Source organism: Seriola aureovittata, chromosome 7 (assembly GCF_021018895.1).
Source record: "Seriola aureovittata isolate HTS-2021-v1 ecotype China chromosome 7, ASM2101889v1, whole genome shotgun sequence".
Taxonomy (NCBI): Eukaryota; Metazoa; Chordata; class Actinopteri; order Carangiformes; family Carangidae; genus Seriola; species Seriola aureovittata.
Genome location: NC_079370.1, coordinates 6,289,985 through 6,313,757, shown reverse-complemented (window position 1 = coordinate 6,313,757; position 23,773 = coordinate 6,289,985). Strand labels below are relative to the sequence as shown.

General features: G+C 42.2%; 2 protein-coding genes across 2 annotated transcripts; both read left to right on the top strand.

The window, feature by feature from the left end:
* Positions 1-1,680: 1,680 nt before the first annotated feature.
* Positions 1,681-6,387, top strand: rpp25l (ribonuclease P/MRP 25 subunit-like). The gene is made up of 2 exons (XM_056381458.1): positions 1,681-1,804; positions 4,940-6,387. Exon 2 carries the CDS (start codon positions 4,940-4,942, stop codon positions 5,600-5,602), a length of 663 nt encoding a protein of 220 aa, XP_056237433.1. The 5' UTR covers positions 1,681-1,804; the 3' UTR covers positions 5,603-6,387.
* Positions 6,388-6,530: 143 nt separating this feature from the next.
* Positions 6,531-17,864, top strand: LOC130172070 (gamma-aminobutyric acid type B receptor subunit 2-like). The gene is made up of 19 exons (XM_056380488.1): positions 6,531-7,525; positions 7,926-8,063; positions 9,058-9,228; positions 9,355-9,456; positions 9,651-9,716; positions 10,879-11,067; positions 11,245-11,487; positions 11,617-11,677; positions 11,829-11,909; positions 12,203-12,353; positions 12,442-12,574; positions 14,222-14,320; positions 14,463-14,588; positions 14,852-14,962; positions 15,689-15,898; positions 16,004-16,114; positions 16,764-16,845; positions 17,111-17,204; positions 17,675-17,864. The coding sequence occupies exons 1-19, from the start codon at positions 7,289-7,291 to the stop codon at positions 17,862-17,864; spliced, it is 2,595 nt and encodes an 864-aa protein (XP_056236463.1). The 5' UTR covers positions 6,531-7,288.
* The last annotated feature ends 5,909 nt before the right edge of the window (positions 17,865-23,773 follow it).

Below are 23,773 nucleotides of genomic sequence, written 5' to 3'. Positions count from 1 at the left end.
TTAGATCCACTTACGAAAACTAAATCAGGCAATCAGTATATCATGACCAACACCTCCAACCAACATGTTCTGATGTTATATGTAGTTTGCTTATGTGAAATGTCAGCCCAGGTGCCGTAGGGGAAGGTAGCAATGTTTTGTTTAACCCAATTTTCTCCTGTTTTTGTTAGGTTAGGATGGGGTTAAAAACTAACCTAAACTAACCTAACTCCTAACCTGTTTTTGTTAGGTTAGGAGTTAGGTTAGTGGCTTGTCTTTTGTTCTTCTTTTGTTTGAGTAGGTAAGTTTAGGTTCCTTGGTTTTAGTTATTTCTGTTCGTTTTTATGCTGTTAGCCCACCCTGAAGATAAAGAAATCCTGAATTACCCCCCCCCCCAGAACAGTTACACCACTACCTTTAAATAAAAAAAAGAAAAAGAAGAAAGTAAGTACATACACTCAATTGCTGAACTTGAAAATTTCCATTTTATTTTACTTTTTCCACTCTGTTATTTACATTTGTACTTCTTTACTTCTTACTCAGCTACATTTATTTGAAAGCTGTAGTCAATTTTTGGATCAAGATTTTATATAAAAAGAATATGATAAATTTATAAAATACAATTCACTAGTAAAGACTGAACCATCTGTTGGTGTGACCCCTTTAAAAAAGCTGTTTCAGATGTGTATGAGTTATTATCAGAGAGACTGAAACTTCCCAGATGGTTGGATGGAAAAACAGGGAGGAAAAATCATCCAAAGTTTTACAGGAAAACAACAACAGGCATTGACCAGAGAACAGTCTGAAAACAGTGTCAACGCTGTGCAGCAGTCTTTTCCTTTTCTTCTGGTCTACCCCATTAATCATCTCATAACCCCTCAGGGAGGGGCTTGACCCCAAGTTTGATTACCACTGTACAACCCGGCTCAACTGTGACTGGCTACAACGCTAAAATACACAATGATTCATCAGTATTAACAATCTAATCATATCATTTATTATAATAGATCAGTCACAGGGGCCATTCTTCAGTGGGGGGAGTACTAACTTACTTATGCAGGACTAATGGAGTATTTCTACACTGTTTTATTGGTACTTTTATTTACCTAAAATATCTCAGTGCTTCTTCTGCATTTAACTGATTGATGTTAAGTTGCCTTGTTTTGTTCAACCAAAAATAAATAAATAAACAAACAAACAAACAAATAAAGAAATTGATAATGAATATCTGCAGTCCTAGTTCATACCAAAAATAATAAAGCTGCTGTATAAAACACAAGGAGCTATGTTGGTGTGGGTGTGTCGCAGCCATTTTTTCAGACGCGAATGAATGAATGAATCACAAAGTTAAGGGAATTTGTCAAGTCTTCTCTCTTGGAAAGATGAAAAATACAGTTTAGAAACACTTCTAAGAAATTATAATTTCACTTTTGTGTGAAATGTCCAAGTTCGTTTTCACCAATTTGTCTGAGCAGGAACGGGTTCACTTCCACCCGCTGTGGCGAAAGGAGGGAAACACTCACAACTACTAACTGTTTAAAACCCATAGTCAAAAACACAATTTTGGAAAATATTTTCAGACGACACTGTCTTAAATCGACAACGAAAACGAATTAAAACACAAGCAATGCTACTTTATCAGTGACCGTAAAAGTGTCATGTCTTCTCTCTGATCATTTCCCGGTTCTGAATTTAGTTGTTCAGAAAACGCCGACCTTCAAAAAGGACTACAGTTTACGACACTTCACGTCGTTGTACGGTAACGTAAAGTGAGGCAGATATGGTAAACATGTGGAGTGGTTAGTAGCCGAAAAATAACGTTGTGGTAAGACTGAACTTTTAATTCACATATTTTAGTTCATACTACAACATAGAAGTAGCTGTTTATCGAGACTCTGGTGGTTTTGTATTCAGCTTATTTCCGTGAATACAAACTAAAGATGTTAGCTTGTAGCTTAGCCGCACTTTCTAACGAACTAATAACAACTTCGGTGCCGTTTTCTGACAATTAATTAACCTTAAATTGTTAGATTGGTTCAGTGACTAAAGGTTAGCTGCACTGTCCTTTATCAGTCTAACGTGTCGAGCCTCTAAATGTCCCCAACGGTCAGAAAAAAAGATGGCGCTGATCTCCGTTTAAAACACCGTAGATTTAAACATTTTCCTCGTCACGGTTGAACCTCCACTCATGGCAGTTTCTAAAACAAGCTGCTGGATCATCACAACGCCCTCCTTCATTCGGCTCACATTCAGTACACCTAGCACCCCTGGTTTAGTTTGTACAGATGATGTTGCTGACTAACGGTAGTCTCCACCAAACGCCTGAGTGGCGTACGTCAGAAACGTGAAGGTCGATTTTACCCCGGAGTGAAATCATTTACATCCCGAAAATGTTCGAAGAGACTAAAACATTTCCCAGCAGGTCCCAGGGTTCATTCTTGTTCAACTAATTTGAGACTTGCAAGGAAAACTGGACGTGTCCTGTATTGTTTCTATGGAGTTTGGTGTGTGTGTGTGTGTGTGTGTGTGTGTGTGTGTTTGGTCTGTGGAGGTTTGAGGGACTCCACTGAGATCAATAAGGAAATCAGCTCGTCCAGGTAATGAACTCTGTTAGTTTTATATAACTGCCAAGTGTAATCAATCAGAATCAGAAGACTTTATTGAACCCAGGGGGAAATTAAGTTTGGTTGCAGTTGCTCCCTCAGCAAATAAGAGAATATGAAGTAGAATATAAAAGTAAAGATAATAAAAAATAATCATAAAATATAACTTTTATTTCTAAAAAATATGGAAAAGATTACGCCCATCATTTGTATAATATCTTTATTTTTCCCAAACGTCCTCTGTCTCTTGTACACCCTATTTTATAAAGGGTATCAGCCAGGTGACTTTTTTTTTTTTTTTTTAGTTATTTGAATTGATTTATATTTTCCGTGATATTTTATGTATAAGGTATTTACTTATTTGTGTTTTTGTATTATTTTTCTTTTTTTGTTGGATGCCTTTAATTTAATTTAATTAACTTCACTGGTCCTAAATTGTTTCTGTATTATCTATTTTGATAGATTCATTATTGTTTTTGCAAATGAGTCTCATAGAAGGCTGTAAATGGATCATTACGTAATACGATAAAAAAATAATTAAAATATGAAATTATGTACTTATGCTATAATATATAAATAAAACGAAATAGATATATGTAAGGCTATGAGTATAAAATTGAACTTGTCTAAAGTTTGTATACTTTAATAAGTATAAATAAATAAGGTTCAAACTGAGTGAAATGACCTGGAAGTATCTGAGCAGCTTCATGATCAGAGTGAGGAAAGGAGCTTCACTGCTTCCTATTTTATCTCCTTTAGGAAACACTGGAGCTTCCTTTACCAAAGGAAAGGAGAAATGCCGTCCCACAATTCCTTGCTGCAGCAACATTTAAAACCACAGCAGAGACACATAAATGTAGAAACAACAGAGCAGCTTTTTCTGTTTGATGGACTGAAGATCAGATCCATAAATATAGATTCATTCTCTTTAAATCAGTCAGGAGTCGTAATAAAGAACGAGCTGATGAATTTATAGTGAACATCATCATCATCAGAACTAAATACTATAGTCTATACATTAAAGTTGTTTCACTAAATCCCCTCCCTGTGTGGAAAGACCTAAACATTAATTTTCTGTAGTTAACCAATGTAAAGGATTATCAGGAAACTTTTGTCTGAATATGATTAATTCTTATTTCCTGCTCGGTTCATTATTTCTATTTGGTTATTATTTTACCCGCTCAGTTTTCTCTATTTGTATTTTCCTATCATGTTTTCTTATTTCAACATTTCAGTCCTGTTTGTTTCAGTGGTTAGAGGAGGATTCATCCTCTGTGTGTCATAAATAAAGTTTGTTCAAAAAAGAAAAAAGCTCAGTGTAAGTGCAGTCAGATTCTCCTCCACGTCTTTGATCGTCGGAGGTCGAGGAGACGAGGTCAGAGCGGAGATCAACCTCAGTCCTTCAGTGTGAGGAGGACACCTGTCTGATCATTAATAACCAGATGATTGGCTCCCAGCAGTGGCAGCAGGGCGGGTCCTGTGGGAAGCTGCAGGTTGAGCGGTTCTCTAACTCGGGGGGGTTAATGTAGTGGAATCTTGTTTATAGACCTTTTTCATTTGGCACATTGAAAACAGCTTTAAAAAATCTAAGAATAATTGCAAATAAAACTTGTAACAGGAACCAGAACTGTGATGTGATTGGTTCCCCCTGTGTTATTGCAACAGGCCACAGTATCTGACATGAGTAAGGCCTGTAAATGTGTTTTATGCGAGAAGAGCAGACAGGAGACTCTTGTGAAGACGAGGGTTAAACAGACGGAGAACAGGACCGAATGTTTTTATATGGAAGAAAAGACAAACACATGATTCTCTGTAACGAGTCCAAAGTATGACGTGACTTCTTGAGTTCAGTTGTTATCTTTTTTTGATTGTTACAAACCGATTTCAAGCTTCAAAAAGGAGGAATGACAGAAAGCCGCAGCTTCCCCGAGGGATGATGTTATGTCTCTGTATTCATTAACTCTCATTAATTTCATAACGACAACTTCATGTGTGAAGGCGGGAACTTCCTCCCTGTTCCTCATACAAGGTTGGGAACTAAATGTCAGATTTACTAACGCAGTATTTCACTTCTGAAAACTTACTGTAATCATGGTGCGTCATTATGTGTCTACTGATTTATTTATGTTTATTTTTCATGTAAGATGGAGCTTTTTCACTCTGTAAAGTCGTGTTTGTAACGGATTTTGATAAGTGCTGTCTAATGCAGCATTATGAGATGTTTGTTTCAGTGACTCCGGACTGACTGGCCTGCAGTCTCTGTCTCAGTGTGGTCCTGGTTCTGAGTTTATGTAGATGACAGGCAGTGAAGTGTTTTGGCTGCAGCTCAGTAACAGCTGACTTCCATCTGTCTGCAGATGGAGAACTACAGCAAGGCTCGGACGGCGGAGCAGCCGTCTGCCTGTCCGTTCCCCGGCCTCCCCCCCGACACGCCGGAGGTCCGCGTCAAAGACGGCAGCAAGATCCGCAACCTGCTGCGCTACGCCCTGAGCCGCATGGAGGCCAAACCGCGAGCGGCTGAAGAGGAGGGACGACCCGCACCTGAGGAGGGAGGCGTGGCTGTGGAGGGACACCAGGAAGCGCCGGGCCGCCCGCTCTGCAAACAGATGATCTTCACTGCGAGCGGGAAGGGCGTGTCCAAAGCCATCACCTGTGCTGAGATCGTGAAGCGGCGTGTGAAGGGGCTCCACCAGCTCACCAAGCTGCTGTACAGCACCGCCGTGGAGGTGTGGGAGCCGCTGGAGCCCGCCGCTGGCCTCGACAGCCTGACGGTCAGCAGGAACCTACCCGCCATCTGGATCCTCCTCTCCCTCGAGCCGCTGGACACCAGCCAGCCCGGATACCAGGCGCCGGGCCGGTACGACGCCCTGTGGGCTCAGTCCGCCAACAGGGAGGAGGGAGGAGGTTTCACCAGACAAAGACCAGGACACAGGAGGAAGAGAGGAGGAGGAGGCGGCGGCAGTGGCAGAGGAAAGGGACCCGGCCATCAGACTGGACGGTCCAGAGAGGCCAATAAATGACAGGTGATTTCTGTTCGCCTGCATGGACGTAAAGACGACAGAGACGCTGTGAAGGAGCCTGAAGTGAACTCGCTTCATTTCTATCAACATCAGCTAAAGAGAGATGATCCATCACAGTCAGAGTTTAAGCCACTTCTGTCAGATTCATGTTTATTTAGATAATATTATTATCATTATTATTGTTATTGGACACTGACTTATGGGTTTGCAGGCAGGAGCTGACAAAATCACCTCAACTCAACATTCATGTATTTGCTTGTTCAGGAGCTTTTAACTTTATCACGCAGTCTTCATCAGTAGGGAAACCTTGAGTAGAGGTTGTTTGTTTGTCCGCAGCTGTTTCCAAGCTTACAAATCACCTGTTAGATATGGATGAGAAGTCGTAGTGATGCTACATTTCCATAGCAACTGAGAAAACTGCTGTTGCTTTCAAAAGCTCCTCATTAAAGTGAGTAAGTGGACATTGAGTTGAGGTGGTTTTGTAGCCATAAGCCAAACACTGATGTGACGTAAAGAATAATGTACATTTAGTTGTTTCTTCTGCCAGTGTGTGACTGATGGATTAGCCACATGCCGACACTGACTGTGTGAAGCTCAGCTAAAACAGGAAGCACCAGTTTAAACTCTCTTCAAGTTCAACTCTGTTCTTTTTTTGTTTTTCTTCAGAGACACGCCTCCTGACCTTTTGTTTTCCTGTCTGTTGAGATGTGCCCTGTTGTGCTCATACAGTGTAAACAGACTTTATGTGTTCTCATTAAAGAGATCTTTATTTGTTTTGCCCTGGACCTGTGGGGGATGAATGATCGCACACATTTCTGCAGCGATACAAAAACCCGTCTGCTCACAGTCTGTGTCCAGGCTGAGAACCTGTGAACACCAGAGTCTGACGGAGTCCATCTCCGCCCGACCAGAGCCGGGTCTGAGTCTTGCATGTCCTTAAATGGCCACAATACAGGACGTAACCCTTTGATTTAGGCATCGACATAATCTTTCGACTGGCGCCTCCCTCAGGACAAATCTTAATGTTTTACGCTTACACACTTTTAGTTGTCTGCAGTGTGATGAAGATGCCTGTCGTTTTATCAAACATTTCCGTCTCTAATAATCTTATCATTTAATTACTGTGAATTTCTGGGATGCAGCTAATGATTATTTTAGTTCTCTATTTGTTTGCCAATGGCTCCAAATTTCTCAAAAAATAGATTCACAGTTGGTTCAATAAAACACTAGAAAAGAGTGAAAAACGACCTTCACAGGTTCAGACAGACTTTTTTTATCCAACAAACTGTATAAAACCATCAGAATATTTAATGTAGTAAAATGTGAGGGTGTGAAAAGCTGAATCTACCAAACATCAAATATTGACTCGGATGATTATTGAAGTCTTAATCATTTCCTGTCAGTCAACTAATTGATTAAACAAGCAGACTTGAGCGGAGGTGAGTTCCCTCCTTTAAATCCCTCTGTGATGGGTTCAGGTTGTGGCAGTAAGAGGGGTCCTGTCCCGGTAGATCCTCCTCCGAGGGAGTCCTAGGGAGCGGCCTGTGCTGAAGATCCTGGTGGCATCTTGTGTGGATTTTGATCCTTTTATCTCCTCAGGCTGTCAGCTGCTTACAGCACAAGAGGATTAGTTTCCTGCAGTAGGATCAAAGCGGAGCCTCACAGTGTCTGTGGTCGTAGCAGAGAATGGAGCGGTGTGGACGGGCGGAGGTGTTCAGGCTGCTGCTGCTGGTCTGCTGGCTGATGGTCGGCCCGGTGCTGGCTCAGGTCCGCCACCCGCTGCCTGTGCTGTGGTTGATGCCGATGAGGGAGAACCTGACGGCCGGCGTTGGTCCGGCTGTCAGACTGGCTCTGCAGGACCTGAAGAAGCAGCCACCTCCACTGGGGAACTATGAGCTCCAGCTCCAGCTGCTAGACTCTCAGGTTGGTCTCTGATTGGCTGCTCCTCTGGGGTTTTTCTGGCATCTGATAAAGTACTGACATTGTGAGCCTTCAGGTGTTTTGTCCTCTCAGTCACACAGGTATGAGGAAGTAAAACTGTTGGGTATTTCAAAATAAAAACAGGGACCAGAAAAAGTCATATTCCAAAAATGTTTTATTTTTTCTCTCCGTCCATTAATCAGTTTGTGAACACTCAGGTTTTGTGAGGTCATCAGCAGCAGCAGATATTGTAGAGACGTACTGACTGTGATGCATCAGTATCAGCTGGAAGAGATGAATCTACAGACTGAGTTGGTCTCTGTGACATTCATCCTCCTCCAGCTGTAAACATCTGGATTCATGTTTCTCTCTGCTAAAGTTGTGTTTTCTTCACGCTCTGCAGTGTGATCCTGCTAAATCACTCAAAGCTCTGTTTGACGCCATGTGGGCGGGGCCAAAATACATGCTATTGCTCGGAGGGGTGTGTCCATCTGTGACGGCGCTCATCGCTCGCTCTCTGCCGGCTCTCAACCTGGTGCAGGTACGGATCCGGATCCGGTCCACTGACGGTTTCCATTCAATGTGACCTTGGGGACAAGATGTGATGCTGTGACCTTTTCTATGACACAGAGTTAAAAGTGTCCTGAGGTTCTCAGCGTCAGTGTTGCCATGAGAAAACGTTTTTATGAGCAGGTTTCTGATTGGTCTGATGCTCACAAACTTCAGCCTCTGATCTACAGGTGGCAGCAGGTAACGAGACGCAGCAGTGTGCAAACAGAGAGGAAGAAGAAACCTTTGTTTATAAGAAAACTCCACAGGCCACTGAAAAATGTTATATTAAAGGTGTCAGTAGTTAAACAGCAGTAACTAATAATAATAATAAATTAATTTGTATAGCACCTTTCATACAAGAAATGCAACACAAAGAGCTTCACATGAAAAAAAAAGACAAAAAATGAACATTAAAACATGTTTAAAGTATTAATCTGAAATTAAAAACATTAAAATGAGATAAAATAAGTAAAATAATAATTCATTAAATAGGAAGACATTTAAAAGAAGTGATGAGCAGCAGAAATGTGGAAGTGCAACATTTCAGAGCTTTGAAAAATACTTAGTGAGCTGCCTCTGATATCCATAGGTATCTTTACCTGATATCTGTAGATGTATAGATATCTGATATATATATATATATATGATATCTGTAGGTATCTATATCTAATATCTGTAGGTGTGTGTATGTGTATATATATATATATATATATATATATATATATATATATATATATATATATATGATATCTATATCTGATTTCTGTAGGTGGTGTGTTCCACAGCCTTCAATACCAACCTTCAGTAAAGCAGGAGATGACCTCAGTTTGTATGTAAGGAGGAGGAGCTTAAATTAGTTGTAAATTTAACAGGAAGTTACTGGAGTGACCGTCTCTCTCCTCTTGGTTCTGGTTCACAGCCGAGCCGCAGAATTTACAGTAGTTACCTGTGCTGACACCATGACGTGTCCTCTGGTGTCGCAGGTGTCTTTTGCAGCCACGTCGCCCAGCCTGTCCAACAGGAAGTGGTACGGGAATCTGTTCAGCACCGTGCCATCAGACCGAGCTCTGAACCAGGCCACGGTGAAACTGCTGCAGCGCCACAAGTGGACCAGAGTCGGCATCATCACACAGGAAACACCCAGACTGTCACAGGTGATCATCGTTGACCTCCTGACCTTTCTTCTGAGCGTGTTTTAACGGCTCCATGACCACGGCTCTAAGAAAGTGTGTGTGTGTGTGTGTGTGTGTGTGTGTGTGTGTGTGTTTCTCTGTCTCCAGATGAGGAAGGATCTGCTCAGACAGCTGCTGAAGGCTGAGGTTCAGGTGGTTTCCACAGAGAGTCTCTCTGACGACGTCTGCAGCAGCCTGAAGACGCTGAAGGTGCTGAAGCAGAATCCAGTAGATTTCAGTAGATTACAGTAGATCTCCATGAACACGGCAGAACGACAGCAGGACAGAGACCTTTAATTGACTCTAAATGATAAATGTCTGTTTACATTTGTCCAAGTTAATGACTAATCAATAATAAAATGATTGATTTGGGGATTAAATATCTGCCTCTGTTTTCGCTGCAGGATCGTGACGTTCGGATCATCATCGGACAGTTTGAGGAAGATTCTGCCGCTGACGTTTTCTGCTGTGTGAGTTCATGATGACGTCTTATTAAAGTCCAGATCATGTGACCTGAAAAATGAGAGAATCAGTGAGATGTGGAAATTCAAAAACACCAACATCTATAAAAACTCACCGAACCTTGTTTGTTTAATCGTCATATAAAAAGAGGTGTGAATAATACAGTTTGTGGTTTCAGGGGGAGTTTTAAGCTGGAACTATTTCTTGACGAATAGCAGTGTATCCATCCACCCAGCACTTGTGTGCAGTGGCTCCGGCTACAGAGTGAGATGAAACTGTTCCACCTTTAGTGTCTCCAGAGGGAGCTGTATAATCACCCCAATCTCCCACCCGACTGTTGCATTGTGGGTAATGTAGGCACAGGGTTTTGACAAAGAAGAAAAATGTGTGGAATAAAAAAGATGATAATGCAGAAATTATAAATGTATTTTAAAGCTCCCTCCAGTGTAAAGGTCTGTGTCCATGTGTAGTGTGATTATAGATCAGGTCTAGGTTCTATATTAATACTGTGAAAGTATCAAAGCCTCAGTCCACAGAGAAATGCACACAGCCTGTATTCAGAAACTGAGCCTTAAAACCAGCCGTCAGGACTTCTGGAACTTTGTGATGTCACAACAAAGCAGTCACCAAGCCCCGCCCACCTGGACCCACCATCCAAACCTTGCAGGATTTGGTTTCTCTCAGTGTTTTTACCTGAAATCGGATATATTTTTATTGATCATTCAGAAAACAGTCGGCCAATCAGAAGAGAGACTCAGAGCCTCTTCTCTTCTGATTGGCTCACTGACCTGTTGTTACTAGAGCTGCAGAGAGAAGCCTGAGAAAGGAGACGTAAAACTACACTGAGATGGTTTTTATATCTTCTGATGGATCAACACTTCAAATAAAACACAGAAGAAGAAGAAACATGGAGCTTTACATCAAATAGAAATATATTCTAGATGTATTTAATATTATTTCATACATTTTTCTCCAAAATTCAGTCTAATATATTTATTTGGAAACTTTTAGATCTCTGTGAGAGGTATAAATAAAGTTGTGTGGGTTTGAACACTATGTCTCAGTGTGTTGTCAGAACCTTTTCAATTACTTTCAAGTTTGGATAATCAAGCATCAGATTGTTGTAGTAACTGTCAGCACTGCAGCTGCCATGATGTGTTTCCTCCTCAGGCGCACAGACTGAACGTGTTTGGAGCCGGGTACCAGTGGATGGTTGTTGATGGAGGAACAGCTGGGTGGAGGCTGGGGCGGCGGGTGTCCGGCTGCTCGGACAACAACCTCCATCAGGCAGCAGACGGATCCATCCGGCTGCAGGTCAGACAGCTGAGGAACGCTAACACAGCGGGCGTCTCTGGACGGGTCAGAAAACATCATCTGTACTACAGTGACAGACGAGCCGAGTCTCTGCTCGTTGGTTTCACTCAAATTATTGTTTTGATTCGTGTGAAGTTCCAGATTTCATGGACTCTGTCAGGTCTGTCTCCACCTGCAGCAAAGCCCTTTCATAGTCCCCTGTTCTAACACCTTGTCCTGCAGACTCCTCAGGACTACCGGGACTCCTACCTCAGACAGCTGATCCAGGAGGGCTCCCACTTCAGCCCCCTCCACGCCTTCGCCTATGACACCGTCTGGGTCGCCGCTAAGGCTCTGAGTCAGGTGACGGAGGCCGTGAAGCACAGAGAGAAATACAGCGTCCGCAGGAACGTGACGGTCAGTGAGGAAGAGGTGCAGAAGATGCTGCTGGAGGCCGTGAGGAGCACGCAGCTGGAAGGAGTCACGGTGAGAAGATCGCACCTGAAACATGTTCACGCATTCAGTCAGCTGCCTCCACTTCCCCTCCGCCAGTAGGTTACCTGTATGGTCTTACCTGTATATTAATGAGGTCATGAAGTCACATGTCTTTTTCAGGGACCAGTTTTTTTTCGGAACGGAGAGAGAATGACGGCGATCGAGCTGATCCAGTTTCAAGGTGACGTGACACATGGAGCTGCTCTGTTCATGTTCAGATACTCATGTTATTCAGCACACGTACAGTACTGTGTGTGTGTGTGTGTGTGTGTGTGTGTGTGTGTGTGTGTGTGTGTGTGTGTGTGTGTGTGTGTGTGTGTGTGTGTCCTCAGGCAGCAGTGGTGTGTTGGTGGGTGAGTTCAGTACGTCCACTCAGCAGCTCCGACTGCTGAACCACCTGCTGAAGTTCAAAGGTCAGAAACTAAAGGCACACTTGACGTTTTATTTTGAAATGATCCACAAACCAGAACTGGAAGCATCATCTTGTGACTTTAATTTGAAATTCGAACCTGCTTCGCCAGAGTAATGACTTCCTGTTCATTGTGAGTTTTAAGCTGTTGGACTTTTTTTAAATTTTCTCCCATTTGAGACCAACTCAATGAAAAACATCAGTTGTTAAAAAAACAATGAGAAGAATCAATAATCGCCGCCCTTGATCAGACATATTGATCAGGTTCAGATGATTGTTGTCGCTGTGGTTCTGCAGGTCCAGGACCAGCCAGAGACCGGACCCTGGTGCGTCTGCAGCGCCGCGGTGTGAACCTCCTCGTGTACAGCGCCGTTTCATCAGCTGCAGCCGTGATCATCATCATCACTCTGATCGTCCTCTGCTTCATCGGCATCCACCGCAAACACCGGTACATGGCCTGGACTCTAACCTGTGTGGTGTGTGGACCACGGCACTCACTCAGCTGCTCCTGTGTCTCTGTCTCTGTCTGTCTGCAGGCTGCTGAGATCCAGTGCAGGACCCCAGGACCAGCTACTCCTGCTGGGCGTCCTGCTCTCCTCCTCCTGGGTGCTGGTCTCCGGTCTGGACGGGTCCTCGGTGTCCGACTGGACCTTTGAGACGCTCTGCTCCGTGAGTTTTTAAAAATAGATATTAATGGAAAAACAACGTAATACAAAACCACACTGAGCGCACATGGAGACATGGATGAGGCGGGAACGTCTTTTTTTGTTCTGAAGGTTCAGACTGAGAGAAATGATCTTTAGTCTCTGAGCAGCTTCATGAGGAAAGGAGCTTCACTGCTTCCTCTCTCATCTCCTTTAGGAAACACTGGAGCTTCCTTTACCAAAGGAAAGGAGACATGCCGTCCCACAATTCCTTGCTGCAGCCGCATTTAAAACCACAGCAGAGCCACATAAATGTAGAAACAAAAACTGTTTGATGGACTGAAGCCCCGATCCATAAATATAGATTCATTCTCTGTCATGATGAAGAACAAGCATATATCATCTTCATTATCATCGTAGCAATTCATCTTCATTATATCCTACTCATGTCTCATGGCCTCTTACTCGTTGCTTATTTCTATTTGATTATTATTTTAATGGCTCAACTTTCTCAATTTGTATTTTTCTTTCATACCGTCTTATTTCAATATTTGTTTGGTGTTGTAAAGAGAGGAGTAGGTGGGATTTATCCTCCACGTGTTATAAATAAAGTTAGTTTGAAAAAAAGCTCAGCGTCACTTCAGTCGGATTCTTTTCCTCAGTCCTGATGAATTCGCCGTCACGTCTTTGACCTCGTGACGTTTTCCGTGGAGGTCAAGGAGACGAGGTCAGAGAGGAGGAGCCATAGTGTAAAGTATATGACAGTATATGTATATACAGAACTGATTCGATTTTGGGGGTCAAAGGTCAAGGTCACTTGGACGTCACGTTCTTGTGAATGCAGTATATCAGGAATGCCCAGAGGGAATTTCATGATATCTGACGCAAACACTCACTTGGATTTAAGGCTGGACTGATTAGATCTTGGGAACATTAAAGGTTCTGTGATGAGAGGAGATCTCTGAAAGCTGTTCTCAGAAACTGTCTGAATGTAAACGCTCCACATCAGGAGCAGAGGCTGGAAATTGTCCAAGACATTTACATTATAGAAAAGTTGACATATGTTTTATGTATAGAGAGAGAATACATTTAACTCTTACAAACTGTTCAGGTCAAATTTGACCCGTTCTGACATTTAACAGCAGTAAAAAACCCCTGTTTATACTTTCTACATAGATCTTTAGTTCAAGAGTCACTACAGACACTTATTATGAGGGAGTTCTTACTGTGATGTGGAGGCAGAGTGAATTTATAAGAAACACAACAAAGACTCAATGAACGACTAATTCAGATAGTTGTATGAAAATATTTCAACTTTACAGCTCCAATGTCATTTGATTTTGTGTTTGATTGTGTTCATGTGTTATTCTGTTTCAGTCTTAATGTCCTCTTCTGTCTTTAATGTGAAAACTCAAAGGTCAAAGGTCAAGGTCATTGGGAGTTCACAAATTCATTCACTAACTATGACACAGTTTAACTGGACGTCATCACACCTCTGGTCACTACTCAGTGCTTCAGGAAGGAGAGACTGTGACCCTGTTTCCTGATCTTTGGCCGGTGGCGGAGGGATACAGCTGTGATACTATAATCATAATAATTGTACAGATGGCGGCTCTACCTGCCGCAGGTGTTTCACTCTCGACTTTCATGTTGGGTTTATTTGTCGGTGCAGGTTCGTCTGTGGACTCTGTCAGTGGGACACACTGTGGGCTTCACTGTGCTGCTCACCAGAACATGGAGGGTCTATTCACTCTGCAGGATCAAACATCAGGTAAATCAAACGACCAGAGTCTGAGTTTACTGTCTGAACTTCTTTAGGCGAAGCTGTGGAAACACAACCAGACGTTTCTTTAGGTTGTGTCTGACTGATTTCAGCTGTCATCAAGCATTCCTGTTGTTCCCTTTGTTTCCAGCAGCAGAGGCGTCGGCAGCGAGCGGGTCGTGTCGTGCTCTGTCTGCTCCTGCTGGATGTGTTTGTTTTAACCACCTGGCAAATCCTGGACCCCCTCAGACGGGTGGTGCTGCAGCATCGCTCCGAGGTAACGATGACCAGGAACTGTTTTCTCAGATTGAACAAAGCTTCAAAAATACGTGGAACATGTTCATCCTTGTATGAGGAAAGAGAAAGTAATAAGTGCTGATGGGAAATGTGGTCTGAATGTGGAGAGACTACAACATGATCTCAGTTGGTTCCAGCAGCAGAGCGTTGGAGTTTTCTAACAGACAGACTTTGATGAAGGAGGATGTTGTGGAGTTTTCACAGGCAGCTGCTTCAGGAACAAACACTTGTCATTTTTTCCAGAGTGACTCTTCTGGTCTGGACGTGGTCGTCCGGCCGTACTCTGAGCTCTGCAGCTGCGCCAACATGGAGCTGTGGCTCACTGCGGTCTACGGATACAAAGGGCCCCTGCTGGTCAGAGCTCACACAACACACAGTTCCCGCTTGTCATTAAAAAGTCAAAAAAAAAGTAAAGGAAAATAAGGTCTTATATTTACCGTAAATTTGGTGTAAGTATTACATTTGCTGATAGTGTGTTGAAGACTAGTAGAAAAAAACCAAGCCAATAATAATCAATAAAAATAAATAATTAGGCTGTTTACTTTTGAGATGGGGTCATGCCGACACGCTAGGGGGCGCTAACCTGATAGTTTGGCATAAAACTACAGTCTACAGGTCCATAGGTGATAATTAGATCATTTTCAGTCAGAAAATAAAAAGTCATTGTGCATAGTGATAAGGGCTAAAAGGTCTGCGCTAAAAGCATGTTATTGATTATCAAAAGATTCATTTGATATTCTGTAGGAGGATTTAGAAAATGTTTAGCTTTTATTGCTGGGTTTCTATTTGTGTCTACTATGTGCTGTTGAACTTTCATGACGAGCATGGACTGAATTTTCCACTCTGCCTCCGTTTTAAAACATTGTTTATAGAACAAAAACAAAAATCAGAGTAAAAGAAATAATTTCAACATTGTTCGGCCTTAATTTTCATTTGTTGAGGTCTTAAAGGATTGATTTAGATTTTTAAAATGGTGTAGGAACCCTGATACGTTAAACGTCACACACAGGAAAACTGAACTGCTGGATGGTTAAAAAACGGAGGAGCAACTTGTTGTCAAAGCCTTTGTTTCTTCTTCAGGGTCTTGGATGTTTCCTGGCCTGGAGCATCAGGTCTGTCCAGGTGGGTCGTCACCTGACTCTGAGTGTGTTCGCTGTGACGGTGTTCAGTGCGTCAGGAGTGACAGGATCACTGCTGACATCCCACAATCCTCCTGTTCAGTTCTGCGTGAGCAGCGTCCTCATCCTCTGCTGTAACATCTTCGTCCTGAGCTTCCTGTTCGGACCGACGGTCGGTGTCTCAGCTGCTTCATTGTTTCTTTCTTACTTTGGTTTTGAAGAGTGAGAACACACAGACAGCAGACAGTGAAGTCAGAGACGTGTTTTGAATTTGTAGGTGTCGCACTTGTGGGTGAACGGCGGCGAGCTGCAGGGTGATGCTGCAGAGGAGGAAGATGAAGACCAACTGAGCAGGTTAAACCAGCAGCTGAGGAGGCGGACTGCACAGGTCAGGACACAGAAACAAGATGTTTAATGAAAAAAAGGAATTTGTTTTGTGCATAAATAGTTATCCTGATGTTGCTGTCAGAGAACAAGATGTAGAAACCTTCATTATTTCAAGCTCCATGTTTTCTTCTTCTTCTTCTGTGTTTTATTTGAAGTGTTGATCCATAAGAAGAAATAAAAACCATCTCAGTGTAGTTTTACATCTCCTCTCTCAGGCTTCTCTCTGCAGCTCTAGTAACAACAGGTCGGAGAGCCAATCAGAAGAGAGGAGGCTCTGAGCCTCTCTTCTGATTGGCTGACTGTTTTCTGACTGATCCAATAAAAATAAAGCAGATTTCAGGTAAAAACACTCAGAGAAACCAAATCCTTCAAGGTTTGGATGGTGGGTCCAGGTAGGCGGGGCTTGATGACTGCTTTGTTGTGACATCACAAAGTTCCAGAAGTCCTGACGGCTGGTTTTAAGGCTCAGTTTCTGAATACAGGCTGTGTGCATTTCTCTGTGGACTGAGGCTTTGATACTTTCACAGTATTAATATAGAACCTAGACCTGATCTATAATCACACTACACATGGACAGAGACCTTTACACTGGAGGGAGCTTAAGTAAAATGATAATAATCTTGCAGTGCTGTTTGTCGTCCTCTTTGCAGCTCGACGCAGAAATAGAAACTGTCACCATGCAACTTTCTGAGATGTCCGAGTCCAAGATGCTTCACAAGAGAACAAACAACGGTAACAAAAAACCTGAAATCACAGAGACACTGAAAGCAGGACTAAAGGAATAACTACAGCTAAATGTAAATTCAACTGTCACTGTGTCATAATGACTTAATCTGAAACGTTCTCAGGTGTTTAGATTCAGAGAGAACGTTACTGGTGGGATTCACAGCCTCATCAGCTGATGTTAACACATTAGAATTACAACAACAGTTCTTCCTTTAGAATGAAGCCATGACGCTTCAGAACACCTGTCGTAACGGTGTGTTTGTCCCACCAGGTGAGGTCAGGCCTGTGAGCTGGACTCATGAAGCTCAGGTCTGTGCTGACGACAGGAAACCATCAAGACCAGAGGACGTCAACTCTCCTGAACTGTGAGTTCAAAACAAATCCATGCACCTGCTGTGCAGCGATGAAGAGGAGGCCAGAGCCTTCCTCACATTAACACATGAAACAAACAAATGTCTGAGCTTTGACTGGATCTTTGAACGACCTCTCCTTCTTCTTCAGTGGTTTAATGGCAGCGACTGGAAATGAAACGATTATTATCAGTTTTCTTCTTAGTTTTTTTTCCAGTCTTCTTTCTAGATAATAAAATAAATGAAAACAACTATCACTTCTTCTAATTCACTCCGTTCACAAGTGAAAGATTTTATTAATTAATCAGAAGAAAATTATTTGACGGCCTCGTTTTCTTGTTTTCAAATATTAAGGCCCCACAGAATCATGAAGCCTCAATGACACATTATTATCCATCAGGATTTCTTATAGTTTCCTGCTGAACTGAAGAAGTGTAAATAGAGACGACATTTATTCGTCACTGTCTCTGTCTGATCTCTCTCAGCGTGCGGCGCCGTTTCTCCGTGCAGCTGCCCATCCTCCATCATTCCTACCTGCCGGTCGTCGGCGGCGTCAGTTCCAGCAGCTCCAGTCTGTTCGGCGGCCGCGATGCCTTCGTTCACCAAGACGTGCTGATGACCACCGTAACATCCTGTCCCCCTGACGCCGCACGCCTGGAGTCACGTCACTGTTGAGCCAATCAGATAGCAGCTGTGACGTGCACCTGTGACTGCTTATTTTGAGAGGATTTTGGCCTCAAATTATTTTTCATATTTATTATTATACAGGAAAATGAATACAAGTTCATATCTATACAATATATTACCCTTTTTTTCATGCAGGAGAACAGGAGCCAGATGGTTCTGCTGTTCTTCATCTCACAGAACATCACGAGGCTGTTGCTGGTTTTTAATTTGGTTTGTCAGAGAAATCAAAACAGAACTGTGAAACTCCTTCAGTGTCTCTGGTCAGAGTGAACGGAAAGTTCCCGCACAGTGACCAGAGATGATATTTCCAGCTGCTGTTTGCTCTTGCAGCACAACAACATTTCAGCAGCTTTGGGATTTTTAAAATGACGAAATCCACTCAAACATGAGCTTTGACCTGCTTCAGGTTGCAGCGTAACCATGACAACTGCTTCAGTTTCATTGCCTGAGAACAACAAGTTAGAGTGAAGGAAACCCTCATACAGGATTTCACTGCTCAGAGATGGACTGTAGAGGTGAACAGGCTGGTGCTTCTAATACTGATACCTGATGTCCTGATGTCAACATCTGGCTCAGACTCTGAGAAGAGCTGAATCTGATTTGTCCTGATCACGATCGTCCTCGTGTCTGAGTCTGATCTCTCATGGTGATCCAGCTGTTTAAGATCACAAGAGGTCACATCTGGACCCCCGGGTCTTTCTCACTCAGCTTTTGAATGTGTGGCTCCTCTGTGAGGAGCACATGGCGACCGTATGACTCTGTCCTCCGCCTGCTTTATTCACACTGACCTGCTCCATGCTGTTTTCTGAATGTAGCCACAGCCTGTAATAATCAATCATCACTATCGTTATCATTATTATAAATTTGAAACATTAGTTTATTGATCCCACACGGAGTCGGCTCAGATCACATAAAGATTCCTGAGGCATCGTTCTGCTCAGACGTGACAATATACCTTATTCATAAATGTTTGTCTTATAATGTTTGTAATATTTTTATCATTTATATATAAAAAAAAAAGAGAAAAAGTCGACATAGGAAAACCCTGTATCTGGTTCAGGAAGCTGACACAGCCGCTGTGATACAGATAGTCAAGTTCTTTTAAATGAATTACACTCAAAAGGACAAAATGGTTTAAAGGATGAACATTATTCACAAACATTTAAAACATGGTTTCTGAGGAAGGAACTGCAACTACAACGAAATACCCACAATGCATTTTCACACAGTGTTGCTACTTAAAGAAAGGCTCTGAATACTTCTTCCACCGCTGGCTGCTGATTGGTCTATACAGTGACCACCTTCAAAACGATCTGAAGTCTAAAGTGCTTCAACCCCAACTTCTCTCTACAAATATAATTCTTTGAATCTTTGGTAGCACGTTGTTTTTTGTTCTTTTTGCTCCATGATTCAATTTAAAATCCACTTTATTGAGACATGTTTGCTTCCTGGATTTGATCTGTGCTGCAGTCACCTCTGCTGTGATGAAACCTGCTGTGTTTACTGTCAGCACTGTGGAAACTACAGATGCAGTCTGCTAGGTCACAAACATGATGTTAACTGGGAAATTTTTAACAAGAACTGTGTCCACACACGGGAGGAGGAGGAGCATCAGGACTGTATAAAACCTCACCTGTGTGTCTCAGTGAGTTGTGACTGGGAGACAAAGACTTCCTTCAGACTATAATCCAACATGTCTTCATTCAAAATGCTGCTCTCTGCTCTGGCTCTGACTCTGCTGGCTCTTACTGTGGAGTCTTCGTCCGGTGGAGGTGAGGCCTTTGAGTAGTTGTTTGTCTTTAGAGTGGTATAATGTTGTTTCTGTGACTCTCTCATTAAATAAATGCGACTCATCTTTGGCTCCGACAGGCGGCTCTCCTCCCAACCACAACTACGACTTGTCGGGCTCGGCCCTGACGAGGCTCTATAACTCTCCAGTGCACCATGCTGAGAGGATGAAGAGGCCGTTGGAGGGGACTTCATCTTGGTTGGGACCAATCAGCCACTCTGGAGTTCGGTGAGTCCACACGCCGAGCTGCTCTGGTGACACAGGGAAGCTTTTAGCAGCTAAAGAGCCAGATATTTCCCTCGGGAGCTGGTGGAGACCAAACACTAAAAGAGAGAGAGAAAGAAAACAGAAAGAAGCTACAATAATGAATCAAAAATACAAATGAAATTGATGAAAGACCCAAAAAAGAAAAGGTGGAGCAGAAAATGTCAGAGAGAGCAGAACAGTGCCAAAGCTTTGTGTGATTTTGGGCCATTTTTATCAGTTTTGGTAAAATATACTTTCAGTTTTTACCAATGTGACACGAACCTGTGACACAGTCATGTTGTTTTCTGTATTTAATTTCGTTTGTTCCACTTTAAAGAAAAAAATCAACAATCATTTTTGAGTTCTGAGAAATTTTATAAAGAGTTTAGGTCGTTTCATAGATTTAGAGATGTTGATATACATCAGAATCTGCCTCATGCATATTTTTGTATTTCACATATCTGACTCTTACAGCTATTATTGAGTTACTAGCCAACACTAATGAGAATAATGTGGAAATTAAAATAAAACATCTTTTACAACCTCAAACTGCTTTTTGTTTCCCAGAGTGACGCTGGAAGACGGCACTAAGTGGCTCGTCCATAAAGGAGATGGATATGGAAGAACCTCTCAGACAGTGGTGACTGATGCTCAACACATGAGCCGAGCCTGGGAGGTAAGCGACCAATCACAAACCAGAAATCAGAAATCAGACAGGTCAATCTGGAAAGTTGAGTTTTGATTGCCAAAGTACGAGTGTTTTAAATAAACTCTCGGCTGATGTTTCAGAGATATTGAGTGATGATGTCATGATCTCTATCCTGGAGGACAAAGTGAAGGAGTCTGTTTTAACTCCTCCTCCTGTGTTGTCTCTCTGCAGCCGGTCGCCGCCAGAGATTTCGAGGGCACAAAGAGAGTTTCTGATTTTGTGAGCGCTGGAGGCTCCAACTACAACCTCTTTACAGATAACTGTCACCTGGGCTCTCGTCGAATGATGAATCAATGAGAAACATGAAATTTTCTCTTTCCTTTAACCTTAAAGTCACAGTTTGTTTCCTCTCTGCTGAACAGATAATAAAGGAGAAACCTCACAGAGTGTGTCATGTGCTTTTTATTCCACCGGAGGCAGCAGACTGATACACACATGAGGGCTGTTTACTGTATGTAAAGGGAAATTACACCTGTTATGTGCAGGTGTGAATCTTTAGAATATCCTGTTTTCACTATCACTAGTTAATGTCACAGATATAAAAATGTGAAACACCAGCTACACAACTTTAACACACTTGAGTTTGTGTAACTTGACTTGTGGGTTAATAGATTAAACCATGTGGAGCGGTTGGATGTGAATGAAATCCACTTCTCTTATGAGCTTTATGAAAATAATCAAAGTCCTACGACACATAAAAATCTGTGTTGTTTTATTCACCTGTAGTTGAAGGCGCACCTGTGCACATGTCATCCATACCCCGGTTATGAGTCTTATGTGGATCAGATTCTGGTGTTTTTATGGAACATACTAACCTGGTTATTCACTCATAATTCTTATACAGAAATGTGAGCAAATGACCTGCAAGATCAGCAGCAGCCAGGTGTTTCAGGTGATGACATGAGACTGGGTGTCAGCCTTCGACAGCGTGTCCCCCTTTAGAGACGTGGAGCATTTTAAATTAATTACAAAAGATTTTGCTCTGGGAGCACAGACAGCAGCAAAATGAGAAAGGAGAAAAGTGGTGCTGAGATGGCTGGAAAGAAAAAAAAAAAAATACTGGAGGAGGAAGAAGATAAATGTTCCAAAATAACAGATAAGACCCGGCAGGTGAAATGCTAAGCATGGACATTGTAGCTAGGTGCTAGCACAGGTGATTTTACTAAAGCTAGCTACTAGTTTTTGTGCAGCCCTCTGCATGTGTTAGACTATTTTACTTGACAGCTTTTCCCCTGATACATGAGGTAAACATTACTCACAACTGAATTTTGAGACAGGGCTTTTACTTGTAGCAGAGGACTTTCAAATAACATGAAATAAAGGATGTGAATATTTCCTCCACCATTGATCGCCCCCCAAGAGGCTGCAGTGTTCATTACAACCTCAATACACAACTGATGACTCGTCTGTTCTGAAGAGTTGTGGAAATACAAACAGTGTTGGCAAATGTAGGAAACCACCACCACCTGAAGTTCACCTTGAAAAAAGTCAGAACATTTATTCACATCACCCTCAGCTCTCACCTGCTCCGATTCACCTTCTGAAAATCCTCTTTATTGAGACATGTTTGCTGCAGCTCTGCTTGACGTCTGCTGTGTTTAATGTCAGCACTGTGGAAGTTAAAGATGCAGCCTGCCAGGCAAAATAAAACATGCAGGTCATAATTAAAACAAGCAATCAGAAATACACGTCTTTGTATAAGTGCAAACAGACCAAAGGCAGCGTCACCAGCAGGAGGGTGATTGTTAAAATCAATAAAACCAAACAAAAGTAGTTAATGCAATCAATTAAAATGAAGTACAATCAGGAAAAGCTTTAAAAGTTTGTTTTCAGAGGAGGTCTACAAGAGGTCAGTGAGTTTCAGGCTCCAACTGTGAGACTGTCACCTCTGGTTTTAAGCTTTGCCTAATCTAACAGACCTCTGAACCTATGGTTCATAAGCTGTTCAGAGGTCAGATATAAAGCATGACGGGCTTTAAAAGTCGACAGTAGGATCTTAAAGTCATTTCTTAAACGTACTGGGAGGTTGTGAGGAGGTCAGAACTGATGCAGTGTGGGAGCAGCAGCTGTTTTCAGAGAAACATCTGTAAAAACAGCAGACAGTCAGAGAGCAGCTGCTGAACATAGTGGAGCTTTTAGCAGCTACACTAACTGTGACTTTATCATGTGCAAGTACATGAGAGCAGAACGGTGCCAAAGCTTTGTCTGATTTTGTGCCATTTTATCAGATTTGGTCAAATATACTTTCAGTCTTTACCAATGTGAAACGGTCTGTCGCACAAATCATGTTGACTTCTGTATTTAATATTTGACTGACACCAAAATTATTGAGAAACTCGACAAGATGTCATCATCAATCATTTTTTAATTCTGGGGACTTTTAGTGAGAGCGTAGGTCATTTCATAGATTAAGAGATCCTTGATATACAGGTTGAGAATCTGAATCATACGTTTGTATTTCACATATCTAACTCTTACAGCTATTATTCAGTTACCAGCCAACACTAATGTGGAAATCAAATAAAACATGTTTTTTCTTTCCCAGAGTAACACTACAAGATGAACCAGCGGGTTCAGGATCCACTGCCTAATACTGTATTTATTTTAGCATTTTCACATCTATCCTTACTATTTATTATACACACACAACAGACCTAACATGTTTGAATATAAAGAACTTGTATGATCTAAACTAATAATCCTATCACGTTTGTCTGTATCAGGACCAGAAGTCCAGTCTAATCTTCACCAATGATGGACCAGCACCTGCCTTTTCTTCTGCATCTGGCCTCATCAATCATCAACCACAGTACATCAACACCTTGAGGTATTATCCCTGCACATGACAGATATTGTCAGAGTTTTGTCAACACTTTTGTACATAGTTTTTTTCATAGTTTTATTTTTTAATATGTGTATGTATGTATATTTATCTTTTTTGACAGTTGCAGTATTTTATCTTTTTATTATTATTTCCTATTAATATGTTTATTGGATACTGCACCAAACATCAAGACAAATATCTGGTGAGTAAAAACCTACCTGGCAATAAACCTTATTCTCTGATTCTGCCTTTGTGATGACATCATCATCCCTTCCTCATGCTGCTGTAGACTGACACACACGTGTCATGCAGTATCCCGTTACCTTCAT

Coding starts and splice junctions, on each gene's coding strand:
- rpp25l (XM_056381458.1), top strand. CDS start 4,940: ATGGAGAACTACAGCAAGGCTCGGACGGCGGAGCAGCCGTCTGCCTGT.
- LOC130172070 (XM_056380488.1), top strand. CDS start 7,289: ATGGAGCGGTGTGGACGGGCGGAGGTGTTCAGGCTGCTGCTGCTGGTC. Junction 14,589..14,851: donor TGCTGCAGCATCGCTCCGAG/GTAACGATGACC, acceptor CATTTTTTCCAG/AGTGACTCTTCTGGTCTGGA. Junction 16,115..16,763: donor TGAGGAGGCGGACTGCACAG/GTCAGGACACAG, acceptor TCCTCTTTGCAG/CTCGACGCAGAAATAGAAAC.